Below are 14,394 nucleotides of genomic sequence, written 5' to 3' on the forward strand. Positions count from 1 at the left end.
CAACCTGTACAACTCTGTTTTTTATTTCATTTGATGAGCTTCCATATAACTTATTTGGAGGACAGTTTTCACTGCTTAAAAAGAAATAACTGATCTAATCATTCATTATCAGGTACATCCGTTTTGAATCATGTCTAGGGGAATCAGTTATAAATATTTTAAGGTTATTATTGTTATATAAACTTTCTTCTTATACCTAGTCCTATATTTTGGGCCCTGAACATGTTCAAAGAAAGTTCTAATTTGTTCATCTATTTGAAGTTTGTGAAGAATAGTAGTTAATATGCTTTTACAAGTATCTTTATTGAAATACATTTTTATTTTATATAAATGTTTAGTGAAAGATTAAGTAACTTATCCATTATTATTGAAGTTTCAAATAACTTAAAAATAGACACTATAAAGATACATTTTACTGATTATTTGTGAAATATTGAAACATGTGATTACTTTAAAAGAATTAGTGCCTTTATTCTTCCCAATCTATATCTTTACCCTCTCCTCTGATCCTGCTTCACTTCCATCTCTTTTTGCCCTTCCCTTCACTGTCAAGCTTTTAGAAAGAGTAGCTTATACTTCCTACCTCTGTTTTCTTTCCATCTAAACATTTCTTCACCCTTTGTAGTCTGGCCTCTGCCCTCAACACTCTCCAGAAGCTATTTTACCCAGAATCACTGGTAATCTTCAGTGACCAGCAAGTGTTCTTTTGTTAGTCCCCATCTCCTCAATCCCTCCATATCATTCCATGCTACTGACTACCCCCCTAGGAACTCTACTCCCTGCCTGGCTTCTATACTCTACTGATTCTCCTATATCTCTGTTTCTCTTATATTTCTATATTTTTTTCTTTTCTTCTGCCTTTTGTGCCTCTTATTTGCAGTTTCCCACTTTTTTTTTTTAAAGGCTTTGTCTCCAAATACAGTCATATTGGGGGTTAGGACTTCAACATATGTATTTCTGGGTGGGGGGCACAATTCAGTCCATAACACCTAGACTATTAGACTAATCTTGTAATTGCAGTTACCACAAAACCCTCCTCTTTGCTCTCTCCAATCTTTGCAGTTCTCTCTCCTGTTTTCCTCCTACCTCACTTATCTTTGCCAGTTTTTCTTTACCTTTAAATGTTGGAATATCCCAAGTCTCAGTCCTTGGCTACCTTCTTTTTCTTTACTTACTCTCTCAATGAACTCTCTCAGTTTTTTTTTTGCCCTAAATATTATCTGTTTACTGAACATTTCCAAAATTATATCTCCAGCTCTATATAGAGGCTCCTTTGGTTTCTAGACTGGTATATCTACCTGCTTTTTTTTTTTTAATGTCTTTACTTGGATTTCTAATAGCATTTAAAACTGCAATGTTGATTTTTTTTTTCTACCAGCTTGACAAACCTATTCCTTCTTTATTGTTCTCTAACCTAGCAAAATGTCTCTACCATTCACCCAGTTGCTCAGGCCATAAAATGTAGGAGTTGACCTTCATTTTGTGCTTTGTACTTGACATCCAATCTGTCAGCAGTTCCTGTCAGTTTGAACTTTAAAGGTTGGTTCTGGTGGATCCTCTAGAAGGAAATATTCTAAATCTAATCACTTCTTATCACCTCTTTTAGTACATCCCTCATCATATCTTACCTAAGCTATTGCATTGTACTCCCAACTGATCATTGCTTCCTATCTTTCCCTGTCTGTATTCTGTTCTCTATACAGCAACCATACCACTCTTGTATAAATTTAAATTAGATCCTGTTATTCATTCTCCAACTTTAAAACCCTCCACTGACAGTCATCTACTACTACTCCTGAAAAAGTATGGTTTTTCTCTTCCACTCTAGTTACACTGATTTTCTGTTTTCTCCAGTGAAATGTCCTTTCCCCAGATCTCATTTCATTCAGTTCTTTACTCAAATACTAGCTCAGCAGAAGTCTTCCCTATCTAAATAGCACCCCCAAACATACATACATTTGCGCTCTTTTTTACTCACTTTTCTTTTTCTTTATAGCCCATATTATTACTTCAAATTATATTGTTTATTTGTTCATTTCATTGTCTATCAAGCTTTTCCTACTGAAATATAAATTCAAAGAGGAATGACTTTGTCTCATTGCCATTTTCCAAGCTTCAAACTATGCCTGGCCCATAGTAGGCAATCTGTTCATTGAATGAATGAATAAAATTATTCTAATACATGTTCCCAGATAATTACTTCTAGAGCTCTAGCCCTTAAAATTTCTGTATAGCTACCTCACCACCCATCATCCCTCCATACTGCCCCCCATCCCCTGCAAAAAGCAGACAAAAATTAAAACTTTAATATTTTCCGTTTCCAACTTATTTAAATTCATACTCCAGCACTCTCCATGATTTTATCACATCTATCTTTGGGCACCGAATACTTTTTGACAGACTGTTTATTTTACTTTTGAACTTAAATAACTATCTTAATCAGTGTCAAAGCTTTAAAAAATCATTCGTCTTGATTTAGATCACTCCCTTGATGGACCCCTTACAAATGGTGATGGCAGAGAGCCCCGGACAGGCATCAAGAGAAAGCTACTTAGTGCATCAGAAGAAGATGAAAGCATGGGAAGAGAAGAGAAAGAGAAAAAAGAAACAAAAGAGAAATCACATTTATCTTCCTCAGAGAGTGGAGAGTTAGGATCCAGTTTAAGTTCTGAAAGTACCTGTGGTTCTGATTCTGACTCTGAATCAACTTCCAGAACTGATCAAGATTACGTAGATGGAGACCATGACTATAGCAAATTTATACAAACTAGGCCTAAAAGAAAACTCAGAAAGCAATATGCCAATGGAAAAAGAAACTGGAAGACAAGAGGCACAGGAGGAAGAGGCAGATGGGGCAGATGGGGTAGATGGAGTAGAGGAGGCAGAGGAAGAGGAGGCAGGGGACGAGGCAGTCGAGGAAGAGGTGGAGGTGGCACGAGAGGGAGAGGGAGAGGGAGAGGAGGAAGAGGTGCTTCTAGAGGAGCCTCCAGAGCCAAACGTGCACGTATTGCAGATGATGAATTTGATACCATGTTTTCAGGACGTTTTAGTAGACTGCCTCGAATTAAAACAAGAAACCAAGGCAGGAGGACTGTTTTATATAATGATGATTCTGATAATGACAATTTTGTGTCCACTGAAGATCCTCTGAATCTTGGTACATCCAGATCAGGCAGAGTGCGTAAAATGACAGAAAAAGCCAGGGTTAGCCATCTCATGGGATGGAATTATTAACAGTTAATAAATTTAGAATAATTTAAAAAATTCAATGGCCTTCTACTGCAGGGAATTTACCAGGAAATCTACAAAGCAAGTTGTGTGGGGACTTCTGCTTCCTTTCACATTGGTGCTTTTCCATTATGCCAGTATACATTTGTTTCAAGACTTTTGATCTCCACACTTCATTTGTTGAAACAAGCCTTACTCATTAGGCCTTAAAGTTAAAAAAATTCTGTAGACACACACACACACACACACACACACACACACACACACACACACCATAGACACACTACAGATTTACTACATTAAAGAAGCATTCAGCTTCTTAAGAGTAGCATAACATTTTTATCTCAATGGAATATCCCTCTTTTGCTTTTGTATCACAGAAGTATAGCACCTTCTTACAGAGTTTTATATAGTTTGTTTTTGCCATTTTGATTCCTGTACCAGTAATAATGACTTTTGCACAATACACCAATCCTAAAGGCAGCTATTAAATGTTTACAGTTTCTATATTGTAAGAACGATCTGGATTATTTTACTTTTCCCAGGCCAAACTTTCATGAATTGTACTGAACTGAAGTATATATTTATACTACAGTTTTGTGGGGGGTGGGGGGTTCTTAATATGCTTTTCATTGATCTGCTTAATTCATGTTAAAGGTGAGAAAGGGTTGGTGCCTTGTAAATATGTAGCAAATCTTTGTGGTGTGTCCTGATGTGTGCATTAACTTTATTAAAAAAGAATACTTGAGGTATCAATCTAGACAAGGTGCCAAATGCAAAAGTTGCTTGCATCCATTTTCTTTTTCCTATTATATTTTATTGCATTAATAGAACTTGTGTAGCTTAAAGAATAACTTAAACATTTGAAAAATCCTCATCCACAAAGAATAACTGAATAGTAGCTCAGCTACCTCTATTAACTACAACTACTGGAAACATTAAGAAAAAATAGATGCTGTTATTCATTACTGACTAAGGAGAAATAGAACAAGCTTGGTAGGAATGAATTCTCATAAGTTATAAGCTGAGAAGTTGTTAATAATTGTATTGGCTCTCAAATTAATAGTTGTAATTAAACTTCTTAAGTATAGTATAGTCTACCTTATTAGGCTTTTCTTAGAACATATTTGTGTAAGTAGACTTGATCTACTGCTTATGTATCTCTGCTACCACTTATTTAACAGCTGTGAGTGACTGATTTTGAATTTTAAAATGTAACACAGCACCTAATCTGAGTTGGAATGTTTTGGCTAGCTAATATTTTGAATCAACTTTAATAGGTTCTGCTCATTACCATTCCAAAGGGTTCTTCTGTTATAATCTTTCAGAAAAGAACCTCATTGCACTGCACACTATTTTCAGTCATTATTTTATAGATGAAAAAAATCCACCCTATGGTCTTGTTTACAGCAGTAGAGTGCACATGGTTCCATAAGCAAGTTTGAGTTTCAAGATCAATTTTACTCCTCAAATTTGAGAGATTGCAAATTTGCTAATTTGTTAGATACTTAGTTTTTTGAGGTGAGAAGGATGATACCGATCTCTGTTTTTGTAACAACATATTTGTTGCACATAGATCAGACTTGTGGGATAAAAGAAACTTCTTAGTGTATGCTTTAGTAATCCCAGGATATTTCTTAAGCTAATATGTTTGTCTCATGCTTTCAGTCATTTCATGCATCTGAAAATCTGTAAGTGCAGAGGAAGGAGTACACACATAACTTTGCTTTTTTGGTTGGGTTGGGTAAGGGTTATTCTTGGACTAACATCTTTAAGCAATTTTCACTTGCAGTAGAAATGATGTTCAGGCTTTAAGAAAGTTTTGTGAATTGTTAATGAACTAATTTCTGTTACTGGACAGATCAAGCTGATATTTTTGTTGTTGTTGTAGTCTTCTTTTCAGTAAACCAAAACTACTTCTGGTTGTAATTCAGCTGCCACTTTTGACCATAATACAGATTCAAAAATCTTCATGTTGAAACTCTGCTTTTGATTTTTGCTAAAATGTACTATTTTAGTTATTCATCTCTTGGACATTTAGACTAAGTTTGTGCCTGTGTTTTCCTGGAATCAGTAACACTTTGGCCTACCGTATTCAAAGTAACATATTCCTCACCTTCATGGATTTACCCAAATGTGTATTACGTGTATCATTTTAGTGTGGAAATTTGTTTGACATTCTTCTATGAAGAGCTGACCTCTTGAAATGTAGAAGAATTGCCATTTGTGTGATTTAGCTATCTCAAGCTTTATTTATAATTTATTTTGAAAAATAAAAATGGCACATTTATTTCCCAAATGTCAAGATTTTCTAGGGTTAGATAATTAGAATAATAAGGCTGAAGACATTTTTAAGCATATTTTATATGTAGTGAAATACTGTGAAAATACTAGTGAACAGCATTTTGCTGTAATGTTGATTTCAGTTATTAGGATTTAAAGAGTTAGTCATCAGGGTAGGTTAGATGGGCATAGTTATCATTTATTACAAAACAAACAGATCATTTTCTGTTTGCATGCAAATTATTTTAATAAGTGTGAAAATAAAAGTTTGGAAGACAGTATTTTTACTTTTATATCTGGACTTCCCCCCCCCCCAATTTATACTTTGCCTTTTTTGTAGCACCACCTCCTGTGAATGTGTTGTAATTTGTATCACATTGAATATTTTATCACTTTAATTTTTTAGAGGTCCTTTAAACCTAAATAAGATCTGGGTTTAGCCATAGAAAAGCAAGTAGAAAATGAGCTAAGAATTGTGACGTCTAAATCTTAAATGAATTGCTAAGAAAAAACACTTAAATTTAGGTCCTTGAGAGCATATACATGTACAAGCCTATTCCTATGCTAGATGTTGATAGTCAATAACTTGTAATATTTCTCATGAATGCTAATAATGTTTTAATTCCCAGCTTTAAGATCTTAGCATGTGTATCTATTTATGAAAACAGAATTGTGTGTTTCTTCTATGGCTTGCTGTGTGTATCTCTTCCAGCAATAGGATGCTCTCCAAAACATTCACTAGCCTATTAGTGTAATGACTAAATTTGTGTGTGTGTGTGTTCGTGCACACATATGTGTGCCTGTATGTAGATTTTTTCCAACTTGACACACTTTATCTCAGATATTTAAAAAAAAAAGAAATTTGTATGGAAGGCAGCCGTATTCACTGTCTACCAGTTCATTGCTTCTGTTGTAAAGCGCTTAGCCTGTATATATACTGCTTGATCTTCCATATCATTATGCCTTCTAGATAAACAATCTAGGTTTTGTTGTGTACATGTGTTGCTCTATTTTTTAAATTCAGTTTTCCCTTCTTTTGTGTGTTTTTCTGTTTCCCTTCCCAGAGCCCAGACTTTTGCTAGAATTCTTTCATATAGCACTTTGTTTCACCAGAGGCTAAGAAACTGAGTAAAGTTCATAAATCTTATTCTGCACAATTATGTGCTCAGATATCTAACTCAACCTTCCAATACTTTGAAGAAAATTTGAGTGATTTATCTTTGCTGTTGTTTTTGTTGTAATCCTAGATTATCATCAGACAATAACAGAATGATTAAAAGAGAAAGATGTGACTGCCACTTCTTACTTTTTGATCAAAACTTTTTTGAGCATTTTTCAAAATTTGTATGTTGTGGTAGTGATACAATTAAACATCTTATTACTTGCTTATATATCTTGGGAATTATTTTATGCACATTTACCAACTGGTACTTATCTTTAAAGTTGGAATTTTTACATCCACGAAAAGGAGACCTCCATCCAGTATAATTTTCAGTATACTTTGACATCCAGCCTTTTAAACAATTACCAACATTTTGAGGTCTGAAATAAATGATTTACTTCTGGGGGAAGGAGTGGAATTTTTGACTATTTTGACAAATCATAGTTTTAAATGTTAACTTCATCCCCAACATTTTTGTGTTACATGAGGCTTTATGAAAGTTTTTGAAAATAGAATATTCTAAGATCATTTTGAAGGCTTGTTTTAAAAATTAGTGTGAAAATATTTTCATGTTTTTTGGTTTTTACCTCTCAGTAAAGTTTCTTTACCAAATTTTGATTAAATTCTAATTATGAAGTTAAATTTTTTCATGGTGCTGTATTTTGTGGAATATGGATTACTCTCAAGTTTCTTAACATTTGTTTATTACATTGTCTTATCCTTGCTTATTTCCTCTTCCATCATTCCTCTCTTGCTTGCATTTATTATCTTCATTTCTCTTTCTGCAATGAAGACTGCACCTAATTTAGCACATTTCAACAAGACTGGCAATTTATGATTCATTGACGGGAGAAGTACAGTAGAAAGGCCCTGCAGTTTAGAGTTAAGGTGTGTTTATTTATATGTATGCCCATTTGTTATTCTTATACCTATCTTAATTAAATCTAGAATATGAGACTTTGACATAAATGCATTGTAAGTATTTTCTAAAAAATAAAACTATTGATACTATTAAAATCGCCATTGGTAATTGACTTTTAAAATCACATACAAAACTATTTAGAAACCCAGTTGGGAAATGTGTTTTTACATATGTCACCAGATACACATTAGGCAGTACTACAAATGTTAATTCTTTAAACAATACTGTGGTGATGGCAATCAGTAATTTATTTCTTTGTCCTGTAACTTATCATCCTTGTCTTTTGTAATCCCTTACAAAGTAATAACAAAACTGTACCTTATGTTTGTTCTGAGTATCCACAAATTTTAAGATGGAAAATCATTCAGTTAATAGTTGATATGATGTTGTATATGGACAAAATGTCCATTAAACTAAAATTCAGTAAAGAAAGGTAAACTAAACTGGCTTGGTTTATAAAAGATGTTTTATTTGGCAGTTTATTAGTCATTATAAGCAATTATCTTCAAAGACAAAAAATAACTGGACTAATTTGTTGCCATTCTTTATGGGATGTTTACAATAAAATTCCAAGTTGTTTGGAATCAGTTGCACTCTTGCTGCTTTATGCCTCAACTCAGGTACTGGAGATAAATTAACAAGAAGGAAGAAATGTGGAGTTACTTTCCATTATCCAGCTTCAGAGATTGTTACCTGTAACTCTTGGGCCTTTCGTTTCTTGTTTTCCTGTCATATAATATTTTATTATTGTTATTATTTTAATCTGAGAAACTAGAATGCTTTCTATCAAAGAAAATTGTTTTGTGCGTGTGTGTGTGTGTGTGTTTGCCTTAGTTGTTGCATATATTCCTTTGAGTCATTTTTAGGTAATAAATATATTAACGTTTTAAATGTGGGCTGCTTGGTGTGTTAAATAACAGCCTGCAAAGTTTTATTCAACATTTTGTTTTGTTGAGAAATCTGTTTGAAATGAATAGGTTTCTAATGTCTTCATGGCTTATACATTTTAGCAGCTGAACTATGAATCTCTGACATTTTTATTTATAGTAAAATTGCTCACAGAAGCCTAACTATATTATAAATGGTACTTTAATTCAATGTAAGTGAAGGAGGGAGTGAAGTAAGGTGAGAGGTAACTTTTGATCCAGGAACTGAAAGCCCCAGCAAAAGCAATTCATCCCATTTATGCAACTAAATGGTTACTCAGAATTTTCTTCCCAATGGTAAGAACTCCATTAGGTTCAAGGTAAGTAAGACCAAAGACTGGACTGTCTTGTTTTGTGTATTTAAAATTAAGAAATAAGTTATTTAGAAAAAAACACAACACCTTTGCCTTCTGGTATTGTATTCTATGACTATGAAAGTAGTCCAAATTTTTGCAATATTTGGAGGTTGAAGTACAGATGTTTGGTATTTGTGTGTAGTTGCTTGATTGGTTAAAGATAGTCCTCTTTAAAGATATAAAAGTGTATATTAAAAATTATTTATTAGCAGGCTTTGATGTTTTCTGACTTCACCTGCAGGTTTTTTAGGAAAAGTAAAGAATCTTTATAACAAAATATTACAGAAGTACTCAGAAGAGCCATTGTTTTTCCTAGTTTAGAAGGTCAAGGATAGAGTGCTCTCTACCCTCTTTCTCAGTTATATGCCCCTGACAATTTAAAGCTACTTTCCAAAAATGCACAAAATAAATGGAAACCAATACACTGAGCCTGTGAGTTAGTTTTCTGTGTATATTTAAGCCCATACACTGACAGTTGCTTCCTTTCTTTCCCTTATATAAATACTTTAAAGATTTTTTATGCTACATATTGCTGGTAAACCAAATACAACATTAAATAAAATGAGCTATTTATGGTGTCAGTGTTTTCCCAAAGATTTTTTTTTAACATCTTTATTGTGGTGTGATTCCTGTACAGTAAACTACACACACTTCAGAGTTACAATTTGATGGATTTTGATAGATGTATTCACCAATGAAACCACCACCACAATCAAGATACCTAACATTTCCATCACTCATCAAGAGGTGCAAATTTTGAATTCTCAATTTATCCCTTCCCATCCTCTTCCCCCGGTAGCCATAAGTTTGTTCTATGTCTGTGAGTCTGTTTCTGTTTTGTAGATAAGTTCATTTGTGTCATTTTTTTAGATTACACATATAAGCGATATACAGTATTTTTCTCTTTCTGACTTCACTTAAAATGACAATCTCCAGGTCCATTCATGTTTCTGAAAATGGCATTATTTTATCCTTATGACTGAGTAGTATTCCTGTGTGTGTGTGTGTGTGTGTGTGTGTGTGTGTACATACATACACACACACCACATCTTCTTTATCCAGTCATCTGTTGATGGATATTTGGGTTGTTTCCATGTCTCGGCTATCATAAGTAGTGCTGCTATAAACATTGGGGTGCAGGTGTCTTTTCAAACTATATTTTCCTCTGGATATATGCCCAGGAGTTGGATTGCTGGATCATATGTTAAGTCTATTTTTAGTTTTTTGAAGAATCTCCATACTGTCCTCCAATTTACATTCCCACCAACAGTGTAGGAGGGTTACTTTTTCTCCATACCCTCTCCAGCATTTATCATTTGTGGACTTTTTAATGATGGCCATTCTGACTGGTGTAAGGTGATATCTCATTGTAGTTTTGATTTGCATTTCTCTAACAATTAGTGATGTTGAGCATCTTTTCATTGGCTTGTTGGCCATCTGAATATCTTTGTAGAGATGTCTATTTAGGTCTTCTGCCTATTTTTTGATTGAGTTTTTTTTTAATATTAAGCTGTATGAACTGTTTGTATATTTTGGAAACAAGTCCCTTGTTTGTCACATCATTTGCAGATATTTTCTCCCATTTTTAGGTTGTCTTTTCGTTTTGTTGATGGTACCCTTAGCTGTGCAAAAGCTTTTAAGTTTAATTAGATCCCATTTGTGTATTTTTGCTTTTATTTCCATTACTCTAGGAGCTGTTTCAAAAAAAAATATTGCTGTGATTTATGTCAAAAAGTGTTCTGCCTATGTTTTCCTCTAGGATTTTTATAGTATTTGGTCTTACATTTAGATCTTTAATCCATTTTGAGTTTATTTTTGTATATGGTGTTATAGAATATTCTAATTTCAGTCTTTTACAGGTAGCTGTCCACTTTTCCTAGCACCACTTGTTGATTTCCAAAGTTTTGAGGAAACATTTTTTCTTTTCCTTTCCTTTCTTTGTAACTTTAGTATGTTTTTCCTTTGCCAGCTGTGGCAGTTGCCTTAATAAAGTTACCTCTCATCTGGAGATTATAAACATCTAATAGATAATTCTAACTTATTATTAACAAATTAAAGTTTAATTTGACATTGGAGAACTTTTAAAGACAACTTTCTTAGCTAGTATCTTTTCATTAACTTGGAAATTGTGTATTGTCAACTTGCCTGCTCAGCATCTTTATGATTCTCTTCAGAGAATAAGTTTTGTAGTAGATAGATGAAGAAATAAGAACTTTTTAAATTGCTTGATTTAGGTTATTACTGTTATTTGGTAAAATTTGTTTATTTTTAGGAATGTTTTTGTGGTTGATTTTTGTCATGTTACAATTCTAAGTAGTATTTGTATAGTAACATGTTCATTTATAGTAGAAATTTTATGTAGTCTTTCAAATAATTTAAGGCAGTAAAACTTTTAAGGTGTGTGAAGGGTTTTTTTTATTATTTTAAAAAGTTTAGAATACTATGTTAAAGTGAGATTTATATTCCAAATTATATAATAGCTTCATTTTTAGGTTTTTTTTTTTTGTTGTTAACCTTGGGTATTGTTAATCCAAAATATTAATAATGAAGTGCCAGTGGTCCTGAACTGTTTCTATTTGTGAAATTGTAATTTATAAATTAGCACAATCCTTGTATATAAGAATTTAAGTGTTAAGTACTCCTTTCAGTTTTGGAAGTTGCTGTTCATTTTTATTATAATTGTTTTGAGTAGTTATGTTGTAGAAAAATGGTTATTAAGGCAAAATAATTGTTCAAGTTTATGGTAGATATATTTTTACTCTCCAGTTTCTTCAAAAATATGACTGGCGAATACAATGACAAGTTTCTAGCACTATCAAAATACTAATCTTTTATTGCTTTTCTTATAAGTATTCAAGCAGAAATTATCAGAGAACAACATAAGATAATGAGTTATATTCTTTTTTCCAAATACATATGGGGATATCCTTCTTAGAAGATTTACCAGCATGAATTTGTGGCCTATATTCTTTATATCAGTGATAAAAGGTGGCTAAAGGAAAACTAGTCTGTTCTTTCCCAGGCTTATTTATTTGTTAATTTTGTTAATTCATTCGACATTTATTAATTCAACATTTACTGCATACCTACTATGTGCAAAGCACTGTAACTTTTTAAAGAGGTTTCCTGTTTATAAATTCCGTCTTCAAATACATTCTCGAGCACTAGAATGACACTATCAGTAAATTCCATTTTTCTGATCAGAAAAATTAGTTTCATTGAAATCTAGTAATTTGCCGAAGGTCACATGGCTAGTAAATAGAAAAGCCTTGATTCATCCAGAATATCTACTTCCAGGTTTCTAGTCTTAGCTTTTATATCTTATTATTAATGGAATGGTGTTTCATTTTCCTTTTTTTACATTGTCCATGAAATGAAGACTCCAAAGTCATATAATGTATAAATGTGAAGATCACATTTCCTTTTGCTTCTGACAAAGATAATTTAATAAAGAGGACATTGATATGTGGATCTTTATGCTTCTTAGCACTTTGGGGAGGTGTAGTTAGAAGCTAAAATTTTTAAACATCAGATTTGGAAGTGGAAAAATGAATGGAGCTCTTAAAGTACATATCTTATGCATACTTACACAAAGGTAAATATCCAAGGAAAATATACAGAATTTACTTATATATTATTTTGACAATTAATTTTGCTAATTTATGCAAGTGTGCTTTACAGTGTGTGATACAAAATTTATCAGTTATTGTTACCTTACATACTCTATGCTCTCTTGCTGGCTGCAAAACATAGAACACTTTTTCCTTCTGAGTTTAAATGGGTTTTAAGTCAGTTCACAGAGAATGTAGCAAAGCTCCTGACTTAAGCCACGAGTTTAATTTAGCTTAGGGGTTTTGTTTTGGAGTGTGTTTTGTGTGTTGTTTTTTTTTTTTAACATTCTTTGAATTACCTCTGACTTTGACTCATTTGTCACTCTTCCTTTGCACCCTCATTTAATTTTTTTCCCCTAAATCCAAAATGTCCAAGGAAAATAAGACCATTTCAAAAAGAAAGCATTTACTAACCCAACTTACATATACCAATCCTTCTTTGGTATCATTTTAATGAGTTGGACTTTTTTTCCCAATTAAGACTTTGGGGCTGAGGCAGTGATCATATTTGGTGGGGCTCGAGTAGGCCTATAAATATAGTAAAACTGAATTTGAACCCCTGGTAATTTGAACTTTATAACAATAATGTTATAGTATACGTGGTTATTAGGGAAAAAAACTTCAAGTAATTTAACCCAGGACTTGCATGAACCCATGATCACACTGCTAATAAGTGGTAGATCTCCCCTCTTTATTCTTAAGTAATGGGGTTTGCAGTGGATTTTGAAAAGCCATTAGGACTACCCAAGTTGCATTTGGTTTATGGAATTTACATTGGTCTCATTCATATTTCACAATGCCACCTTTTCTTTTTAACCACTTTCCATTCATTGTCATCCAAGGAACAGAACTACTGGTTTCTAACAGATAAACTGTAGAGTTCTTCTGTCAATAAAGATTTCTGTAAAAATCAAACAGAAAGAGAATGGAAAATAGAGTATATTAATTTTCTCTGGGCTTGCTGCTTAATTTCTAGTAAGTCAATTCTGCTTTATTTGGGGCTTAAAAGAAGGAAACTTGACTTTTCTGGCTAAATAAGAGCAAGTCAGATTTGGCTAACTGATTATACCTACACTAATCTTTGCCTGTATTAGGAGAATGCAACCTAGAAATCTGGGTTAGAGCCTTGTGCTCTGGTTGGACACCATTCTGTGGCCTGTCCTGTATGCTTGACAGTGTGTGTTTAGATGGAAGTAGTTTGACCTGGAGTCAGGTACTATGGTTATGGTGGAGGGTAAGAGGAGAAAGGAAAGCTAAAGGGAAACGGTGATACCTTACTAAGATCTATCTTAACTAGAGAGAGAGGAATGGGGTTTGGAAGGTTAATGAGGAATGAAATCCTCTAGTGTTCAGGATTTGGGTGTCTACGCCTTCAAGCACAGCAGCCTCAGAAACAGATTAGGGGAAGCCCCACATGAGTTTTGTTTGTTTGTTTGTTTTGAGGGGAGGGGATTGCAGAGGGATTGTTGGTGGTGATGATGGGATTCTGATGTCAGAATTGATGTATTAGAAATAATAGTTTTATTTCTTGAGAGCTCAACACTGTTAGGAAGGCATTATCAGCCCCATTTTGCAGATGAGGAAACTGATGTATAGAAAAACAAAGAAACTAGCCTAAGATCACACTGCTAATAAGTGGCAGGATTTATACTCCGATCTGTTCCAAAGCCTGTATGCCAAGCCATTATTATGTATGCCACTTCCTATTGGGCTGGTTTTAGTCCTAGATGTGTCAAACTTACTGAGTGGCTTTTGACCAATTCCATTTTCTTCCTTGGTTTCAGTTGCCTTTAGATATAAGGCTGAATTGATCACTAAACGATTTCTAAGGTCCTTATGATTTTATTCTCAAATTTCTAATGTGTCCTTTCTTTATACATCTTCCTAATCTCCAAAACTTAACTTT

The 14,394-nt window shown here is 33.5% G+C and overlaps 1 protein-coding gene across 2 annotated transcripts in view; it reads left to right on the top strand.

The window, feature by feature from the left end:
* The window catches only part of BRWD3 (bromodomain and WD repeat domain containing 3), a 122,906-nt gene extending 112,208 nt beyond the window's left edge, over positions 1-10,698 (top strand). For both annotated transcript variants that reach the window (XM_010995273.3, XM_031445623.2), the window contains one exon: positions 2,480-10,698. In XM_010995273.3, coding sequence (XP_010993575.1) covers positions 2,480-3,234 — 755 coding nt within the window. In that variant the 3' untranslated portion in view covers positions 3,235-10,698. The remainder of the gene's footprint in view (positions 1-2,479) is intronic.
* The last annotated feature ends 3,696 nt before the right edge of the window (positions 10,699-14,394 follow it).

Source organism: Camelus dromedarius, chromosome X, assembly GCF_036321535.1.
Source record: "Camelus dromedarius isolate mCamDro1 chromosome X, mCamDro1.pat, whole genome shotgun sequence".
Lineage (NCBI taxonomy): Eukaryota > Metazoa > Chordata > Mammalia > Artiodactyla > Camelidae > Camelus > Camelus dromedarius.